The sequence below is a fragment of the Syngnathus leptorhynchus genome, chromosome 2, assembly GCF_054491065.1.
Source record: "Syngnathus leptorhynchus isolate UIUO chromosome 2, UIUO_Slep, whole genome shotgun sequence".
Classification (NCBI taxonomy): domain Eukaryota; kingdom Metazoa; phylum Chordata; class Actinopteri; order Syngnathiformes; family Syngnathidae; genus Syngnathus; species Syngnathus leptorhynchus.
Genome location: NC_141196.1, coordinates 7,339,424 through 7,360,360, shown reverse-complemented (window position 1 = coordinate 7,360,360; position 20,937 = coordinate 7,339,424). Strand labels below are relative to the sequence as shown.

The window sequence follows — 20,937 nt, the reverse complement described above, 5'->3', positions numbered from 1 at the left end:
AAACTTCTCTGAAAATGACAGGCTCTTTATTCAAAAACAATAACACAAGAAGAACAAGAGGTAGAAAGCACTTTGGTTATAATTTTCCAAAATTACAAGTCCAAAAAGTGACAAACTGCTATTGTGGCTTTCTTCGGATTTCTAACTCCGCTGCCTCTGTGTCATCACAACGACTTCGTATCATTTGTTTCTCAGCAAAGTTGGCATTCGGCAGACCTGTTAAGGTTCCGCTCTGTAACATCATCTTCAGCCGTCGCATCCACACAGACAGCATCATAATTTAAAAATCTACACCAGCAGACACACGGAAAGTTGTGCTTTTTTTGGGGCGGGTCGATGAGGGCGGGGAAGAGAATTCATGCTCACATTCATGCAGTTTCACTGTAGACATTGTGGCTCAGTCACTCTCACCACGTTACATGCCCCACTGTAAAAGCATCTCAGTGCTACATGTGAACATCAAACCATACAAATTCTACCTGACCAGGAGACAAAAAGTGCAAACCGTTCAGTAAATAACCATGCACATTACATAAGATGCTAGGAAGATCATCATCATCAGCTTCTTCTAGCTAGTGGTATGAATGGTGTATAGCATTAAAACATATAGTAAACCATAAGACTGTAGGCTACTGTTGTTTTTCTGGACTAAGTGGTTGGTGCCACAGTTTTGTTCCACATAAAAACACTATTTGGCCGTTTTCCTACAAAGTATTTGTCCATACTGACGCTAACAGTGCCCCTCATATAAGTGATTCTGCAAATCCATGCAGAGCTACATTAATGTAATAATACATTATTTGTATAAAGAAACAAACAGGACCTTAAGACGCAACTTCATGGGTGAGTTGACACATCATCTGTGCAAAAAAACAAAACAAAACAAAAAGCTTCCTTCAAGGGCTCCTTAGGCCATTAGACCATGATGGTGGGGGTTTCTGGGGAATACGGGGGTGTCGAGGGGGAGCCATCCAACGGAGCGTCCCTCAAAAGAAGCTCCTTTTCCCGTAGGAGGCACGGTCCGTTGTGCGAGTGGTACAGACGCATAAAGGCCAGGGCGGACTGGAGCAACCACAGCAGCGTCACAAACCAGAGCGAAGCCTAGCACAAAGAGAAGATTTGCTCAAATATAGGGTAATCCACTATGAGTCATTCATGGACTAACGGGGAGAAAAAGTAGGTGACTTTGAGCAGATCTAGAACATGAAATGACCTCATTCCCATAAATAGCTAGGTTTAGATTGTTTTGCCAAGTGAGTTGGGTTGCATTCAGTTTGGCGGCTTCAGATGTTTAGTGGGGACTAGCTGTGATCATTTCCGTCTATTTTCAGTATCATGATATAAATGAACTACACAGTCACAATTGAGCGGGCAGACATTATGAATCCAATCAAGTTCAGTAACTTCATAAAATGTCTCTTTCATACAAGCACAAACACATTTTAGTCAATATTTACACTGTAATTTATCTTTAAATCCAAATCTTCAGCTCTCATTTTCAGCAGTAAAATGCTCCACCATTATGTGTCAATGAGCGCCTTACCTGGGCTAGACTAAGTTCCGCGTAGAAAGACGATGTGTCCACATCCAGATATAGCGGAACTGACTGGGATTCTGCGCAACTGGACATCAACAAATGAAAACAACAAAAGACTTTTGGTTTTGCTAGATAACAACAAGAATAATGATAAAAGAGCACAGCCTGAGATCCACCTGAAGGGTTGCGTGTTGTTGTTGGTCACCGTGTCGCACCAGGAGGCGAGGCCCAGGGACAAGATGACGCTGGCACCGCCCGACAGGAACAACATGCATGTACTCAGCAGCACCGTCAAGAAGGATGAAAACAAAGTGCTGCGCAAGAAACATGCACAAGAGAATTTCAAGAAATGAACATCAATACACTTTGAGTAGAGAAACAGCAAGTTACTTATGATACACAATACTGCGGGAATAGATGATTTTTGGAGAGTATAGACTTTTTTTCCCCCAAAAGTATAAAAAGCAAACATTTTATGAGATAAAATTGTAGAGCAAACTTGTTAAAATTACTTGTGACCCTCTGTGAATTTTGACTTTAATTTCATCATATTACAATGTTGCGTTGGAAAAAATATTCATGACTTTGAGTTTATATTCCAAGAAATATGCCTTTATAAAGATTGAGACAGTTTATTTTGGAAAATAACACTATATTCCCGTAACCATTCAAAATTTGTATCGAGATGGACATCTTAGTGTCCAAGCGCTGCTTTTGAAAACATTTGGTCTTTAAATCTTTCATGGGACTCGCTGATGGTTTTGGCCGGGCTACACTCGCCTGACTTTTTGTGCGGGCAGCATGGGATCGATTTTTCGTGTGCATGTCGGTACTATTGGTTGTTTATCACTATATGTGCCCTGTGACCGGCTGACTGGCGCACACACACAGAGACAAAGTGGTGTTGAAAATGGATGGATCTTTTTATGAGCCGCTTGCAATCAATGATGTTATGCAGTACATTTTATTAATCCAGAGCAGACAGGTACGGTGCAGTTAAGTCATTCCCCCTAATGCAGTGCTACTAAAACAGTGGCCAGCATAACTGGGTCACTGAAGTGTGCCATTCGACAGTAATCTCTTTTCGCTTGCAAAACGCGTGTTTTATTTCAAACGCGTTTGCACTTACTCGTCATGTCGTCCGTGGAGGTAGAAGAGGCACCTCCAACCCTGCGCGGCCCCGTACAGTACCGTGAAAATACCCACGAAGGTGGCGAACTGGCAGGCTGCCGGTGGACCCCACTGCTGCACCACCAGGCTGGCGACGCCCCCTTCCTCCCGCTCGCCGGGCTCCGGTCCCTGCCCTGGTCCTTCGGTTCTCCAGTAGCCGGAGGAGAAGAGCGCACAGCGGCCTTTGAACGCGGAGCCATTGAGGGCCATCGGAACGACCACCAACAAGCCCGCCGCCATGGAGAGGGCGTGTGCGGCACAGTGAGCCAGCAACAGCCGCCGGTCCAACTCCATGTCCGCTGGGGGCGACAATACGAGGTGGAAAGCGAAATACAGCGAAAAGATTCAAGTCAGTACATGTTTCGATTATGTTTCGCGAGCAATTAGTTTCTCAATAGTTTGGAAAACGCTTCAGTGATAGTTTCCGAGCAAGGGCGGAGACTAGACGACGTGCGCTCAACTCCAAATTTCAACTCTTACGCAACCTTTCAGAGAGTCAGAGACATCAACAACAACAGAAGACATCTCACTCGGATCCACTTATACTGTAAATAAAACAGTATTTCCAATTTAATTGAATCCACATCAACATTTGAAACCAAGAAGCGCAAGAAGCGCAAAACAATCTTAAATAAAATCTTGCTCACTATTATGATGACCAGGCAGCGTACAACAGCTGAATCGGCGGGAATCTATGTCACGCGTGGGTGATCCTATCCTACATCATTTTATGTGGCCCGTGAATGTAACTCATGTCTGTCACGACCCTCACTAAAATCTTTACCAAAATATTTGTCATGTGCAAAAAACAACTTAGATTTAAGTAATGAACATCAATACTTTTGACATCTCTGATTATTATACTTACCAGAAATGCTGATGATTTAATGTGGTATTCTTGAATGGTCAACCCCACCACCTCCAAATACAAAAAAAAAAATACCCCAACAACTCAATAGTCAACACCATGAAGATATTTTTCCTTTGCTGGGTGAAAGCTGTTGTAGAAAAATAAATGGATTAAGAATGAACATTTCTTTCCTACACTTCTATTTGCGTGTATGTACATGGCCTATATTTTCCTCATTTCGTTTGAGGAGATCATCTAATCTAAGAAGAAACGATCTTTAACATTATTCCTTACAGCAATGACGTAGCGCTCTGACGTCACGGACATGTCTTAAACGCAGAGCAACCATTTAAATCAATTTAACGGATGTCGTCGGAGATTAAATCACAGCAGTACTGAGAGCTACTGAATTAAAATTATTGGTCATCTTTTTAAAATGAAGCTTAGGGAAATAAAAATCGACTATTTCAAACAAAGAAAAAAAATCCAAGATTACATATCTTCCCCATTCTAAGAGCGAGAGAGAGATGGCGAGAGAGATATGATAAAATAAGGTAATATAATTGATGAAATGTTGCCAAATTTAAAACAGTAGACAAAGAATAAGAGCCTAAACAAAATGCCGAAACCCGGGATCGAACCAGGGACCTTTAGATCTTCAGTCTAACGCTCTCCCAACTGAGCTATTTCGGCGGTGAACAAATCGCATGTGCCCATGGTTATTCATAGATTAGTTCTACACTAACGCGTACCAAACGGATATCTATGCCTTGTAGAATATCTAACGAATTGTTATGAGGATGTCTTGTGTTTGTGTCCGTTGGTCTGACCATGGCTGCTCTTAACGAATATGACGTCATTTCACGCCGAAATCAAACGCAAAGGCTGCTGGGAAGAAAGGTCAAGAATCGGTTCGTCGCTAGTGGAAACCTTTTGATTTACGACGAGTAACAAGAAGTCATTTTGATGCAATTATGGATTGAACGAACGCTACACCGTGAACGACGACGACGCTGTGGTATCCCTGGATACAATTGCACGAGAAATGGGAATATGTGGTGTTTTATCCGACGAGGCTAGTAAGCGTTAGCTCCCTAGCTCGCTATCGACTGCATGTTATTGTGTGGTGGTGGTGGTCGTCGCGTCGTTTCTCCCACGATCCACGAAGCCTTTTATAAAAAAAATATTTCAATTTGGGAGCTGTCGCTCATCTCAATGATCAGGCGAGGCGTTTTCTGGTGTTGTTTTGCAGAGCGACCTAATCAGACACCCGCGTGCGGTCATCGAACACCGTAGAAACTAAAGTACGTACAAATGGGTACAGAATATGGTCAAAAGTATCGGGTAGGGTGTAAGCATCCGTTGAAAAACACAAAGAAAACGACCTCGTTCTGCTTGGCTAAGAAGCAAATCTAACAATCAAAACTGCAGCTGGATTTGCTCTTTCTTTGTCCTTATCCTATCCTGGACATTTTCTTCAGATTAAGGATTTACGGTTCCCTGTTTTGTGTCCTGATGCTTTCTCAGGCCTTGTTGGGGCTGCTTTGTTCGCTTATTCCTCAAGCCAGTTCTGATGAGTGGTCCTTCTGCTCAACCCTGGAAAAATGGATGACAAGTCCAGCGGCCACCACAGATTTCTGGTGGTCCTGCTCATGGCATTGATCTTCGGCATTATCATGATTCAGTATGTTTGTCCGAGCCGTACAGAGTGCCAGATGCTCCACCAGCTGGGGTCCTGGCTCCACACCACCACGGATTCCCAAAACGGTGGTGATGGTGACATCCAAGGGAAACGGGATCCGTACATTTCAGAGGACGGCGCTTTGATGCGCTTTATACCCCGCTTTAACTTCACCAAGGCGGACCTCAACCGCGCCGTGGACTTCAACATAAAGGGAGACGATGTCATAGTGTTCCTGCACATCCAGAAGACGGGCGGAACCACGTTCGGCCGACACCTGGTGCGCAACATCCAGCTGGAGAGGCCGTGCGAGTGCCACGCCGGTCAGAAGAAGTGCACTTGCTACCGACCAGGCAAAAAAGAGACGTGGCTCTTCTCCAGGTTTTCCACCGGCTGGAGCTGCGGCCTCCATGCTGACTGGACAGAGCTGACACGCTGCGTCCCGTCGCGGATGGACTCCCGCGAGGCACCCAAGACCGTGCAGAGGTAGGCCAAGGAGTCTGGTCATAACATATCACGCTCTGACAGTACTGATAAGGTGATATGAATAGTCTTGACACCCGTGATTAAATTTCAGTTTTTTTTTTACATAAAAAAATGAAAATAAATCCTTTCTAAACTTTTTTGTGATATCTAACCTGTACAACGATCGAAAAAGAAACAAAAATCTTGAAGCAAAATGCACAATTACCTGTTTGCATTTTGCTTACACCTTCAAACTATGGTAATATTTTGTTGATTCCACTTTGACCTTTTGCTTTTGGCTGAAAAACAATGTAGCAATCCTAGCTTTTGTGATTTTGATGTAATATGCAATTTTTTTTCCCCAAGGTCCAATTTTTATGTACTTTCTTCTCTGTCCAGGCGGAATTATTACTACATCACCATCCTGAGAGACCCGGTATCACGCTACCTGAGCGAGTGGCGTCACGTCCAGCGGGGTGCCACCTGGAAGGCCTCCCTCCACGTGTGCGATGGCCGCTCGCCGACGTCGTCCGAGCTGCCCAGCTGCTACCCGGGCGACGACTGGTCGGGCTGCTCCCTGCAGGAGTTCACCGACTGCCCTTACAACCTAGCCAACAACCGGCAGACGCGCATGCTGGCCGACCTGAGCCTGGTGGGCTGCTACAACGTCTCGGCCATGAACGAGGACGAGCGCTGGGGCGTGCTCCTGGAAAGCGCCAAGCGTAACCTGCGCGGCATGGCCTTCTACGGCCTTACCGAATACCAACGCAAAACCCAGTACCTGTTCGAACGCACCTTCGATTTGGCCTTCATCGCTCCCTTCACACAACTTAATGGCACGCGGGCCTCGGGCGTGGACGTCCCTACCGAGACTCAGTGCCGAATCCGTCAGCTCAACCGCTGGGACGTGGAACTCTACGAATACGCCAGAGATCTCTTTCTGCAGCGTTTCCAGTTCGCACGGCAGCGGGAGCGCAGGCAGGCCAGGGAAAGGCGTCAGCAGGAGAGACGGAGGCTCCGAGGAAGGTTTACCTCGAAGCAAGTGCGCCAACCCAAGACGACACAAGCCTCTCCTGCGATCGAGAATCACCCGCAAGAACAAGGTGAGGAAGACAAGAGTGTGGATTCTGATGGGCTCCTCCCAGACTGGTGGGAAATGGATGAAAGCGGCACCATGGAGGACTACATGGACAATGTGGAGCAGTGGAAATAATGTTTTCCTTTATTTCCATCACACTCCAACGAATGCCTTATTCTGTGGAGCAGACGTGAAGAAATGAACTTGAAGCAAACAAAACCAGTGACCTCTACAGAATTTTCCTGTTATTTATAATTGTAAATGTCATGAGTCCTTAAAATAAGTGTCCTATGATTTTCACTTGCTGTACCTTGTTTACACTACCACACAGTTCATTTTGAATGCATTGTTTTTTTATTATGTTGTTGGCCATGAACCACAGTATGCAAATGACTGAATAATGTAGTGGGAATTTATGTCTTTGCTTTCATGTTTTATTCAGTTGCTTTTGGCTTAATCTCCTAAACTACTACTGCTACTACTATAACAACCTTAACTTTAAATCCTTCAACTAAAAGGCAATGTTGTAAAAGTGCAGTTTGGAAGAAAGAAAAAAAAGTGAATTGTATTTATTTGTTTGGCGAAAAGAAGAATATCGTCCAGTTATATGAAGATTTAACTGTTTATATTGACTGAAATTGCTTGGAGTTGCCCTTGCCAGCACTACAATCATATATTGCCTTTGTTTTTTTTGTTTTTTTAATGAACAACGTAATACCTTTAAAAAAAAAAAAAAAAAAGCAGGCAGTTTAAAATACATAGATGATATTCAGATTCTGAACTTGTCTTCAATTTAAACTAGCTTCTTGTCACGGACAAATAGAACATACCTCAGCTTGTTGCATAATTGATAATTGCTCATCATGATGTGAATGTTTCCATGTATCTTCTGTTGTCTTATTTTAATATACAAAAACTATTTTACATGCACCTTACTGTATTGTAATGTTCTTTACTATTGTAGGTTTCTAGAAGCACTAACAACGTGTGCAATGCTTCTTGTCATCAAATACACTAAAACATCCATAAATCTTTTTGGGAGAATAATCACACTACATACCACCTAACGAAAATGTCTATATCTACTTTACTGTTGTAATAATGATTTACGTTCTGTAAAAATATGTGCCTGTTCATTATGCCAGCAGTTGAACATTGCATTAATTGTTGTCTTTCACTACCATCGCTGGCATAGATGAACATACAGTAAGACAGTTGACAATCTGTCGTAAATAAATCATTATGGTACAATACTAAAGTACTAATTGGAATGATTAAGGTGTTTACACAATTACAGTGATGATAAATCACATCATAGTAAATATTTAATAACCGGATCCTGAAATGTTCACTCTATAATGTCTCAACACACAAGTAATTGTTAAAAAAAAAAGTCTATTTAAAAAAATTGTAAACTACATCCCTACATTAAACTACATTAATTAATTAAGCACTTAATTCCGCTTGTGCTTGACTGACCATCTTTGTCATTCACGGTGGCAACAAGTGAACTTTTGTCACCAAGGTCTTTTTTGTTTCCTTCAGTCTTTCATTGCTTGATGCTACGTTTAAATTGTATTTTAAACTCTCACGTACCCACTGAGGTGCTTTCACTATCCAACGCCTACACTTTCAAAGCCTGCTACTGTTTTGATTTTAGTCCAGGCTTTGGAATGACGTCACGCACGTCTTGTTCTACTTTTCGACGTCAAACGCAGCAGAGGTATTTTCAGTTTAAAGTTGTATTTTTTTGTGTACAAAACTTGTATAGGTCTACATTTCCACGTCAAGCGCAGCACAGGTATTTTCAGTTCAAAGTTTTACTTTTATTTGTACAAAACCCTCGGTCTGTCTGGAGGCTCACGGTCAGTATTTTAACCTTGTCTAAGTGGACTTATGTCGGTCGGTCGGTCTGTCTGTCTGCTGGCTGTGAATCTCTATCCCATTTGTGTCTTCGGTTCCCCACCTACCTCCCTTCCAACTACCTTTTACCTCATTAAACCCTGGTCCAAGTTGCATTTGGTGACCCTGCTCCATTCCGTTCCTGACAGGTACATCTAGAGCAGGGATGGGCAATTCTGGTCCTGCATGATTTAAATGGCTCCCTGCTGCAACACACCTCATTCAAAGGATAAGGATAGTTATCCAGCATTTGCAATGTCGTTTTAAAAAGACATCTTCAAAAAGAGTGTTCACAATGTTTCTTATTGCATAATGGATGTGACCTACTTTTTTTTTTTTATTTTTTTTTTTTTTTTATCTCTTGTGGCTCTTCTAATTGGTGTTTAGGTAGATGACACACACTTGCAATTAATTGTGGTACAGCTTCAATTAGAGCTGAGGTCACTTAGTTGGTAAAACTTGCACTGTTTGACTCTTACAATAAATCTCAGTAGTTGTTTCCAGGATAATTTTTCTAATTCACGCAGACTAGCGGCTTAACTTTAAGTTACTTTCTGTATTCTGTCCAGTCTGTAAGTAACTTCTTGGAATGAAAATTTCACGTACTTCATTGCCCACAATGCAACGCGGCGAACGTACCCTACTGCGCAAGCGCAGAACAAACGGTCGCGCGAAGATTTTAGATTTTGAATGGCGGAACACAAGAAACGTTTGGATGTCATTTAGTTTTTAGCAATGTAGACATGGAAGCGACGCAACACTTGTCGGAGTCTTCGGATTCAAACCAGTCATTATCAAACGACCAGTCTGTGTCCAACCGGAGTCTTAACAGAAGTCAGAGAGTCGCCGAAAAAGAGAGACGGAAAAATGAGGCGGAGGACCCAATTGTACTGGCCATGAAGTATTTCTCTAACGGTAGGACCCCGGCCCCTTTACTCAAACTTATAAATAGCCGTAAATATTAGACTGTGTATCAACGATTATTAAGTTAATTGCACATATTCACTGCTTCTGGCTTTATAAACAGCATCCTGTATTGTGTACACGAGAGTTCGGCCGTATCGTGTGACGTCACTCAATGTTGAAGTTCAATGTAGAAAATAGGTTTGATTTTTGTTATACTGTCATAATTATTTTATATCTAGAACCGAAAGTAGCGGAGATAACGTGTAACATCACAAACAATAATATCATCCAAATGGCTCCAGTCTACTTTTTTAATGGACCATTTACGACAACTTGACAATTTGAAGCGATAACATAACGATTACTAGCTAAAAAGGCAGTGTATTTTGTATACAGAAAAAGGACAAAGTTATTTGACCTAGGAAGAACTGGCACAGAGCCTTCACCTCAATCCCACCCAACACATGTGGGTTGAAGATGACAGACATCGGATGTTAATGATCAGTGATGTCCCAAATGTAATTTTAATTTCCCCTCAGACACACTCAAAACTCGTAGAAAGTCTTCCTCTATCAATGCAAAGCTCCGTTTTCATTCCCTTTAGGCTTGACGTCGAGGTGTCCTGTTACTTTTTGTTGTTGTTCTGTTGATATTACATTTCCATTTTTCTGCTGGTGTCTCTCATCTAGTTAAGGCAGGCACTCCCATGATTGGCAATGATGCCTTGGAGGGGAACCTGGTGGTGGTGGAGAAGGTGGCTTACTCTGCAGGACTTCCACCGAATGTCATCTCTGTGATGCTGGAGTTTGCAATGAGCCTTCGCATGGGTAAGATAATGGCTGTATCAGTCAGTATGTATGGTTGGATGGAACAGTAGATAGATAATGGGTTATTAACGACACTATTGTATGATGAATACGTCCGTTGTAAAATGGACATTGTGATTGATGATGCTCTTGTGGAGTCTACAAATGGCACTCGTGACGAGCAATGATTGTAAACCAAAAGTCTTTATGTCCGAAATAAATGGTTTTAAGATCAGTCCTTTTCACCCCATGTGATGCCTGTGTTTTTTTTTTTTTACACTGTCTGATTGAATATTTGCCTCCCCCAATTTTTATTGCGTGTAGGAGCGAGTTTGTGTCCCCGTGTGCTGAAGTGTCTGATCCCCGCTACAGTGGTTCCTCATGAGGCCGTGGTTCGAGCCATAGTTTGGCTGGGTGTCTCCAAAATACCTGTAAATACACAAGTGAGTAATGTAGTTGCAAAGAAAAGCTACATTTCTGTCCTTCAATAATGTCCTTCAAACCTCAGATCAAGTCAAACGTCACATCCTCAGATTGTCCTCAGATTGAACTTCCACTTGACCTCCACATGTACGGTAATATGAATGTTTACGGTTGCTATTTGACACTCCCATACCATTTGTAGGTTCTTTTCATCAAGTGGGTGTTGACCATGTTTGACCAGATTGATGCAAAGGATCAGCTGAGAGCCATCTATGGCTTTATTTTCAGCTTTGTGACAGATGAAAACCTGGTATGTATCCCACGACTGGTCTGAGTCCCCCGAGTGCTATTTGGAAGACACACAAGCGCTGAGTCACTTTGTATTCAAATGTTGTTTCAGTGCCCCTTCATCTGCCACCTGCTGTACCTTCTAACCACAAAGGAAAGCGGTTAGTCAAAGCTGACATTTGATGCTCATTTTCCCCCTATCTTGCTCGTATTTTTTTGTCGACCTTTATTGACAGTTTCTTTTCCTCCATGAAATTGTTTGCAGTGCGAGTGTTTCGAGTCCGAAAGCTGCTGAATTTGCAAACCAAACTGGTAAGTGCGGCTGCTGTTTTTAGTCAACCGGAACCACCTGAAATTATTATTGTTATTATTAATTGTATTTATAAATTATTATTATTTTTTACATTATTTTTGTGATATTACAATTTTGTCAAACGAAAACGCGAAATAGAAAGGATTGTCGAGGAGAAATGCATGGAAACCCCACAAACGGAGACAAATTGAGTACGAACAATGGGTATGTGTGTGTGTCATTTCTTCTCAGGGAAAACAACCCTTCCTTCTTCACCTGTTGTCCCTATATAAAGTGTTTTGCCCCGAGCTAGTGGCGCTGTCTATTCCGTCCAAAATTAAGGTATGTTATACTCATTGTGTTCTGCTATATTGTTATTTTCTGTTATATGTTCTGTAAAGCACTTTGTTACAGCCAAGGCTGTTTTGAAAGTGCTCTATAAATAAAGATGTATGATTGTATTGGATTAAAATCACTGCTTCATTTATCAGGTGCAAAATTCATTTCAACAATCGTATCAAAAATCTGCCCATACTAATAAAATTTCAGTGACACTGTCCTCTAGCTAAGTAAGCTCAAAAAATGTCAGTTTGACACCGCTGCCATCTACAACCAATAAGAAATTTGGAAATTTATGGTATTTTTTTCCCCTCACCCCTTTGCCAGCTGATAGTATCCCTCAAAACCGAGCATTATTATGATCTTATGAAAGGCGGAATGGGCTCTCGTTATATGATCGGATCTTATGAGGAATGCAGTACACGCAATAATATAATGCATTTTTGTCCTTTGTTGTATTCTTTCACAGTTTGGATTCAGGAATCACAACTCTCCCTGGAAATCGGCACTAGCTTTCGTCCAGAAGAAGAACAGTGTGTTGATTGCTCCCAATCTTGGCGTGACCCTCACAATTAAAGATCAGAGCAAACTGAGGAAAAGGGTAAGGTGGTTGAAACCTCAACTTCGTAACACTGGTTGTAATCCTTGCTGCTACTTTTGAGTCCGCGTCGCCTTGGATCTGAAGCCACCTTCTAAAGATATGTTTCATACACGCCAACGTAATTATTTATTTAACGCAAGAAGAAAGGGTTTGCCTAAATCCTTACCCATGAATGTTTAATCTTCATCTCCCCGTTGTGCTGTTCTTTCAGAAACATCACCATTTGGAAGTGCCACCTCTGAGTTGTGCGCTTAATAATGAGTCCCGGACTGAATTCCCCCAAAGCCGAAAATTGGTCCCACTAACGCAGCTTCGTTCTTTTGCGGCGCTTTTGGAGAACATACACCGGATAGAGGTAGGCAATGTGAAGCATGCTCAGTGAAATACATTGTGTACCGCAAAACCATCAAAACAAAATGTAGTTCAAAGAAAGTGCAGCGAACATGTCAGCCTTTCGTGAATAAATTGTGTGCCTCCTTCCTAATCAATACAATAGCTTAGCCTAAATTAGTCATCGCATTCACGACCTGGTTGGATAGTGACTGGCAAAGTGTGTGTGTGTGGGGGGGGTGCTTGGTTTTACAATTGAGTCCCATTATCGTGTAATGCTTACTTTTATCCACACAATGGTGCTGTACCCCTGTTTTTGTATTCTGCCCACCACTGCTCCTCAACAGACTTGCAATTTCTTTGCTATCCAGAGTTATAAACTAGTTTCACGACTGTTTTTTAATAGATAGAACCGCTTAGTGATTTATTTGACAAATAAAAGTTGAGAAAAACAACAGCAGGCCAGAATAAAACGATTAGTAAAGGCTGAAAAACGTCCTATGAAGAAGCAATAATGTGAGTTATGTCTTAAGGATCGCACATTCTGCATCATGAAATCTAATTTCACCCATTTAGTTGTCAGGACTGGTCATAAGGACCGGCATGTGTTGGTCGTCAAGTTCTCTTCAAACTCCTCACATAATATCACTTATGAATCCCCCTCATTATGTTTTCAACCATTTGCTAGGAGAGCTGAGCTCCTCCATTCATCCCCCCCCCCCACACACACACACACACTTTTTTGTTGTTGTCATTTGATTATTACTCTAACAAAGTGCCCGCAATGAAGGAGAAGGAAGCAGCTGTTCACACATTATCAGAGACTGTATAAATTCTCCCAGTAAATTATTAGGATTACGAGCTGCTGGTGGATTATTGAAGGAACAGACTGCTGCTCTGTGAACAGTATTTAAAAAAAAGAAAAAAGGTAATCTCCCGGGTGATTTTAATCTTGAATCAGTCTGCCGTGATGCAAACTAGAGGTGACTAATGGAGGTTGCCCTTGAGGGTTTGTGGTGCAATATTTAACTTCATGCGTATAGTCGCATATTTGCCATTGCCTTTCTGCATATGAATTTTTTATGTTTGGTCCCGAGGTCATGACTTGTCACACATATCTTGCTTATGTTTGGCTCTTTTTTTTTTACTTCCACATCAGCTGCCAACTCAGATGGGCTCTTTGCTTTCCACCAGCGTGGCTCTGCATTACCTGGACTGTGTGCAGGAGGAGTCGGCCCTCCTCCGCCTCAATTTGTGGCTTGGCTACGCGCTCCAAGAAGGTAAGGCAGAGGTGATTGCGATGCTGGTCCCTGTCTGGAAGTTGTGCCCAAATTTAAGATAACCGGTAGTTGACTCTCGTGGCGTTTTTTCAGCATGAGCTCTACAAGTGGTTAGATGCCAAGCTCAGGAAACAAATACGCAGGGAATCTGAAATGCTGTGTCTTTTTATTTTTATTTTCTACCTTCGAATCTTCTTTCAGAATTCTTTTGTCGGGACGGAGACTCGATGGATAATTCTGATGAAGCTCTGCAGTTTCTTAACAAGCTACTGTCGGCACAGCAATTTCTCCAGGTGAGCCTCTGTTCTTGGTACCTTCGTACCCTTTTGCCTTATTAACATTTTGAATGTTTCTTTTGACCTTTTTCTGTTGTGTCTCAACATCTTTACCAGGAGGGATTTTGTAGTTCCGAAGGATTTCTCTACAAATTTCTCACTGTCTGGGACGGATGCCTCATGCGTCCGCAGATCCTCGGCCTGCTGAGCAGCATTCCCGTGGTCCCTAGCTACAGTAGGTTTATTTTAAATGTTTGCTGCTGTTTAATTTGTTAACATTTTAGGCACTTTTTTTTTTTCTTGCGATAATTGTTTAATGTTTGTGTTTAAGAGTTGACCCTATAAAGTACTTTGTGAGTCCTCTCTGTGAGAAGCACTATATAGTAAATAAAAGGACTTACCTATCCCCCCACCTCAGAAATGGAACGCCTTCTTTTGGAGCCCCTCAAGCAGCTCTACTTTACGTCCTCACCATTTTTCAAGGTACGCTTTCTGCTCCGGTTTATTTGAAGCTATTACAACAAGGAACCACTTTCCTATGTGATTTAATAGCGCTAGTTTTGACTGATGTTTACGTGCGTGCGTGTGTGTGTCCTCAGTGTGGGCTGTTGGAATGTCTAAACGGCATGCTGCGGAATTGGCTGACCTGGCACTCGGTATTCGCTCTGGAAGACGACTTGGACATCAGCATCAGCAGCCACACTTCAGTGTAAGTCTCAGCAAGGGAGCTGACGGGAATAAATGAAAAGCTGTCACCTTGTGATGGACACAGCCACTAAAAACTATTAGTCTTGTGTGAGGAAATCCAATATTCAGTGCCATCTATAATCCTGTCCACGTCAGCAAAATTTGTTGGTCACTCGTTGCTTTGCTAAGGGGGGACAGCCTTAGTACAAAATGGGACTGAAGCCAGTTTTAGTGAACTTCTTTTTCCCCAGAACCATTAAACTGGAGATTTGATGATGAGTTTCTTGATTTTTTTTTTGGGCACTCTTCTGGCCTACTGTGTTACTACTGCTGTCTAACTCTTTTCCATTTTCTTTCCAGACACATGACTCTGTCAGGCTTTAAGAACTCTGTGTTGCTGCTGGTGCAATTTGTGGGTCATTTGGCCTCTGTGGGGTTGCAGCTGGAGAGCTGCCACTCCCTCCTGCTCAACTTCATCCTGGACTTTTACGAGACGGTAACGCGAGCTCGTTGATCCGATTTGTGTTTTGATATGTAGCTCTAAAAGAAACACATTGTCCTCCATCTTATGTGGCTTCATGAAGTAGTTATGAATGACAGACTCAAGCAATGAATGTAAAGAAACCATCGAGTGCTCAACAGTCATCTACTGTACTGCAGTACTTTGACTCACGAGAAAAATGTCAAGAAGTAAACCAGTTTTTATGAAGGGTGAATAAGCCGCGCACGCACACACACTACGTTGTCTTGCGTGGCCTAGAGAGTGAAATCAGGAGCGCTGTTGGCCGTCCAAAGGCTCTAAAGTCAAAAGGTATGACTTTACATTGATTAATGTGCTGTATTTCATGATCGTTGTGCAGGTGTGCGACATGTTTTTGAAGTACGGTTTCCCGCTGATTGTGATACCACCGCCTGGCGTTTTCTATCCGGCGCTGCTCGCCACCGACCCCGTCAGTGTGGACCGCCTGGCCTACGTCATGCACAGGTGCCAGCCCTCACCGGCCTTAATGCAACGCAAGCGCCATGTTAGCGGAAGATGGAAGCTGAGCCGGCCCAGAACTTCATCTTTGCAATTCAATGCTAATGTATCATTTATCATAATGAGCCAAAGTGAAAAATACCCAAGCGCCCTCTCCCGTTTGATCTTGTTGTGTTCAATTTTTGAAAGTACTTGCTAATTAACTTCTGCGCAAGGTTCTGTAATCGTTTTTTTCCAAAGCAAAACGGGAGAGTGTCAGGGCAACAGAAAGTACAATTAATTCCTCGACATTGTCGTCACAGTGCTGGAAACAAATTGCCTTTTATGACGCGTGCCATTAACTTTGTCTTGTTTTTCCTCAGGTACAAGGTGAACCTGACATTTGCCAAAGAGCAGTCGAAAGTCACAGAGGTACACCAACTACATTAAGTTGCCAACTTAAATTCCAGCGCAAATGAAGGCTTTGAAGTGTAAAAGTACTAATCAGTCAGCCTTATTGCTCCTCTGAAAAATATCAATGCTTCTTCAATGAACAACTGACTTCATTCGCGGTGTGAGAATATATCGACAGAAGAAACAGTCGCGGTTAATCAACGGCCTCCTCCTCCTCCGACAGGCTTTTCGCATCAGATCTCAGACCCTCAGCGATTTCAACCACTACGTAGTTGACATGGTCAACTTCCTGTGGAACGGCAAAACATTCCGATCAGGTGCCAATGTGCGGGTAGACGAGGGGCTGTTACAGAGGAGCAAAGTACCTCAGTGCTCCGCCAGCTTCAACTTCGTTCACCACCCGGCCTTCATGGGTCACGCCATCACCTTCCACCTCAAGGTGAGTCTCTGCCTCCACATCGCTTTCAAGGATTGACAAGGCCTCATCAAGCTAAACTAGCACGGTCTATGTATGCCTGGAATGCTGGTCACATTTTCATTCATGTGTGGCAATGTTCAAATTGTTTGTTTTGTGTAAGCTTGTGTTTCCGTTACTAGTTTGTGAGGCTTTGTGGTTCCAATGGAACCTCTTGCAACCAGGTTCTACACCGTAGGCCGAGAAGGGCCATGACACCTATGTCGATAGATTTAGGCCTTTCTTTAGGTGATGCGGCAAGGAACGTCACTGCACTCGACTATTTCCTGCTTTTAAGTGAGCGAGAGACAGCCAGCCGCAACCAAGTCGTAAAAATATAGTATATGCAGTATCTGTGGATGAAATAAGCAAAACCTGTGGTCAAAATTCTCACACACACACTATGTATCACAAATTAAAGCGTTCAATAAATGTTCACCCCAAACACTACTTGAGTAACAGTTAAAACGACCCACACTTAATCCAAATTTGAGCTGGGAATTCAAACATTGCTGAAATATGCGCAGGGTCATGCATTTCCACCAAGTGAGCAAACCACACAAGAAAAATCACGGGTACGAAGAGTAAGTTGGAGAGTCAGAATTCAGTCACAAAAAGACCAATCATAATTTTCAAGTCAAGCAAGTCGCAAGTTGCCATAGCAAAACTAAACGAAACTTAATCGAGATCCGTCAAAATAGCAGTGTATGTTCTTGTCTTTCAAAATTCAAATGACCTAGTCTCCTTTTCGCCTTCCACTACTTCAAAACTAGTGCCACACTTTACTCAATAAAAGAAGTATGTGGTATTAATGTATCTTTCATACAACATATATTAATACCTAAGTGAGCTTTGTATTATTAATAACTTTCATTACGTTTGATAATACACACGAGTCTGTTTTGATTCTGTCCTAGTGCCGCCATTGAGCTGGGCTCCCCCGTGCGTGAATAAAAATAATGTCTTACAAGTGATGTTTTTCCACGAACACTTTTGCCCGCTAGTAGAACACCGAGAACACACTTAACTAGTTGAACGAAACTGCACTAGCTGACAACTGTGTGCTATCAAAACCGACGGAATTGTGCTAGTTAGGATTGAGGGATTTCTGCCACGTGTGGAATGAACAATTTTTCTCTCTTTTCATCGTCAGTGTTGGCCTGAAAGAAAAGAGTTGGATCTAAGCTCCATTATGGTACGTGGCCTCACCAATGTTCTGCTGCTGTATATGTGGTCATGGCAAGGGATGTGACAGAGGTTGTCTGTGTTTTCCAGCATGTGAAGCCGTGGAACTGGTACCTGCAGTATCTCTACTCGCAGGGCTACGACGGCCTGAAACTCTTTTGCCACACCAACACCAACGGGCGACAAAGGTCGGAGGGAAACAAAGATCTCTAGCAAAAAAAAAAAAAATGGACCTAAAAGGACTTGTACATACTTTTGCTCATCCACTTCTTTTTTTAAGCGGGCTTGCTTGGTTGCAAGTACCTTTTTATGTAGATAAATTATTTGTGTCAATTGTCAAGTTTTAGTGACATCACAGTCTGTTCTGTGGCAGTTGACCGTGTTGGGTGCAAGAAATCGTTTTGGGTTTGTTTGCAACACAAAATAGCTTCTCATATTCAGCCTCCTTTACATTTATTTTGTCTGTTAAAAAATAAGGAATTTTTACCTTCCATATAAATAAAATCAAGCAACAAAATACACAGGTACAACTGTCATGTTGCGCTCAATTTTTAAATGTGACTTTCAGGTTTATTTTTTTATTTTTTTTACTTTGTTGTGAATTTAACAAGCAATGGTTTAACTAGTATTATGTGCAAGTAATCAAGATCCTTAAACACGTTCTGTTTTTATTAAACATTTTAATGAAAAGAAAATGGATTCCAAATACAAGAGTACAAAATAAAGTATCGTGAAACCCTACTATTGACGGGATAGGGACCCGGTCGGCCGCGAATAATAATCCACAAATAATTGACGCTATGGAATGTCACCCCCCCTCAAATAAAATCTTGAGTAAGAGAAAATATACGTTTTCAATGAAATTGGGGATTTCTCCTCCCCAAAGTATTGCATAAAAGTGATATAATTAATGTTAAAACATTGGTATAATAATGTAATCTTGCTTAATTAATTTAATGCAGCAATCAATGAAATTATTTCCTACCATTAATACTTAACAAATACCACAGCATAATGAAAAATAAATCTGTTAAAAAAAAGAAAGATATTCACGATTAATTTAGTGCTGTTGATAGCGTGCACTCGTGGCTATTTCCAGGTTTTCTTTCTTATGTCCCCCCCCCCCACGGATGAGTGAATCCGTGTCAGGATCCAAGTGTGGGAGGTACTTGGAAGTTGTAAATCTCCCGGCAGGCAAGGCGCGCACACACTCGCAGTGAAGACGGGAACGAAACACGCCGCCTCGCTCCATCCCGTTCGTGACGCACCGTGCCCGGGCCACTCGCGTTCTTCATCTTGCCTCTGACCTGCGGAAAGTGAAGGGAGGGCGGACGGACGGACGGACAGACATCCCTTTGCTCACACACTTACCGGGCGGATGACGCTCCTCGGCGACCGATCTTCTCCCTGATGTCACGCTCTCCATCGTCGCCGGCCGCTGCAGCTGCTCCTCCGCGCGCCGCTCCGGTCCGGTGTTCTTCCCGCGTCCACCCCCGCCGGATTTCTCACCGCAGCTGCAGCCGCTTGGGAGCCAACCCCGCCGTGGGGGCTTTACCTTTCCCACCTGAGCCACAATCTTTCAGACCGGAGCCAAAAGGTACGACTGGCTGCTGTCTTTTCCTTTTTATGAAGTGAGTTTTTAAGACTCCTCTTTTCAGAATCTTATTGCATTTTGACATTTTTTTTTTATCACAGATGCAAAGATTTGGGCGTAACGATGCGCACTAAGTGTGCGCCAGTTTGTTTGGTCTTTCCTGGCAAGCCTTGTTAGTTTGCAAGCAAATATGAATGGTGCCCCCCAAAACTCTGTCAGTGCTCCAATAGAAAGCATGTTTCATATTTTAACAAACAATAAAAAAAAAAATGCAGAGGCCACTAAACGATTTTTAGGACTCCCACACAGAATACGCAGTGAGTGGGATCTTGATTTCCGACTTGAAATCTTGACTTTGTTCCATGACCAAGGTAAGCTCTTAAATCAGTGCATTTGTACATGTTATCACTATTTGCCCAATTACGTGTTTGACTGTTTGTCCTGTTCAGGTGACACTGGTTGAAAGTGTTTCACAAAAGACAAACATTCTCACGGTACTAACAAAATGAACCATTATTAATTTGGCTTTTGAGGTTTTAGGTCCATTTGCTTCATTTCTCAGTGACTAACCACATGAAAGGTAATGACTCAAGAAGACATATGCAGTAGGTGGGTGTCTGTGAGGGTGTCAGTAGTGCTAATCCAAATTAAGATTGTGAAGACGTCAGTGCTCCTCTGAATGCCATTGTAGTTTATTCCAACAGTTCCCCTTACTTTCTCGTTAAAACGTGCCCCTCTGGTATAAGGGGGGAATTTTACTTCCTATAAGGGACACAATGGCTGGCTAGAAAGCAGTTCTAGCTTTTTGGAGACGCACCTAAAAACCTAGAATTTTCTCAAAAGCTGATTTATAGTCCGGTGCGCCTTATATATGGACCAAATTCCTAAATTTAAACTGGCCCGAAGCATTGTGTCGTGAAATCAATCATAAGTGACCCGCTGAAGACTATGAATCATGAATCAAAAAACTATGGATCATTATTTTGTGATTATAAAGTAATGTTTTGCGTCTGAAGTTGAAATAAAAGAGATAAAATGGAGAATGATTTGATTTGGATACAAAATCTGACGTGATGCATTAATGGTGCGCCTTATAGTCCGGTGTGCCTTATATAAGGACAAAGTTTTAAAATTGGCCATTCATTGAAGGTGCGCCATATAGTCCGGTGCGCCTTATAGTCCCAAAAATACGGTAGTTAATGTTCAATGTTTCTGTACATCTGCTGGTGCCGCTGTGAAGGTTTGTCCCAATATGAGAAGTCGTTAAAGTGTAATCATGTCTGCGCTGAGGATCAGACGTATCCTCCCACTCCTCCTCGTTGGTGTTCTTTCATCTTCCTTCTCAAAACCTCTAAATGCTCCAAGAAGGATAAAAGAAAGCAAACAATCTTTCCATGCTGGTAACGCACGCTCTCTTTGTCG

General features: G+C 42.5%; 3 protein-coding genes and 1 non-coding gene across 5 annotated transcripts; 2 read left to right on the top strand and 2 right to left on the bottom strand.

The window, feature by feature from the left end:
* Window positions 1–2: 2 nt before the first annotated feature.
* Window positions 3–4,192, bottom strand: LOC147060515 (transmembrane protein 179). Its single transcript, XM_085903247.1, has 5 exons — window positions 3,576–4,192; window positions 2,667–3,006; window positions 1,714–1,851; window positions 1,544–1,622; window positions 3–1,101 (listed from the first exon to the last, which is right to left on the bottom strand). Exons 2-5 carry the CDS (start codon window positions 2,999–3,001, stop codon window positions 916–918), a joined length of 738 nt encoding a protein of 245 aa, XP_085759373.1. The 5' UTR covers window positions 3,002–3,006; window positions 3,576–4,192; the 3' UTR covers window positions 3–915.
* Window positions 4,097–7,955, top strand: hs6st2 (heparan sulfate 6-O-sulfotransferase 2). Of its 2 annotated transcripts, XM_085903235.1 has the most exons (3): window positions 4,097–4,111; window positions 5,085–5,724; window positions 6,103–7,955. In XM_085903235.1, exons 2-3 carry the CDS (start codon window positions 5,162–5,164, stop codon window positions 6,914–6,916), a joined length of 1,377 nt encoding a protein of 458 aa, XP_085759361.1. In that variant the 5' UTR covers window positions 4,097–4,111; window positions 5,085–5,161; the 3' UTR covers window positions 6,917–7,955. The 2 variants fall into 2 exon arrangements, with proteins under 2 accessions (XP_085759361.1, XP_085759352.1); XM_085903226.1 differs by lacking the exon at window positions 4,097–4,111 and having other exon boundaries at window positions 4,350–5,724.
* Window positions 4,178–4,250, bottom strand: trnaf-gaa (transfer RNA phenylalanine (anticodon GAA)). Its single transcript has one exon. It is a non-coding gene; the product is annotated as a tRNA-Phe (tRNA).
* Window positions 7,956–9,304: 1,349 nt separating the features above from the next.
* cenpi (centromere protein I) lies at window positions 9,305–18,672 on the top strand. Its single transcript, XM_085903214.1, has 20 exons — window positions 9,305–9,598; window positions 10,279–10,416; window positions 10,720–10,838; window positions 11,021–11,128; window positions 11,219–11,267; window positions 11,372–11,418; window positions 11,651–11,740; window positions 12,207–12,338; window positions 12,550–12,693; window positions 13,828–13,948; window positions 14,150–14,241; window positions 14,341–14,458; window positions 14,642–14,706; window positions 14,823–14,932; window positions 15,271–15,406; window positions 15,771–15,895; window positions 16,252–16,300; window positions 16,506–16,721; window positions 17,890–17,931; window positions 18,012–18,672. Exons 1-20 carry the CDS (start codon window positions 9,427–9,429, stop codon window positions 18,132–18,134), a joined length of 2,196 nt encoding a protein of 731 aa, XP_085759340.1. The 5' UTR covers window positions 9,305–9,426; the 3' UTR covers window positions 18,135–18,672.
* The last annotated feature ends 2,265 nt before the right edge of the window (window positions 18,673–20,937 follow it).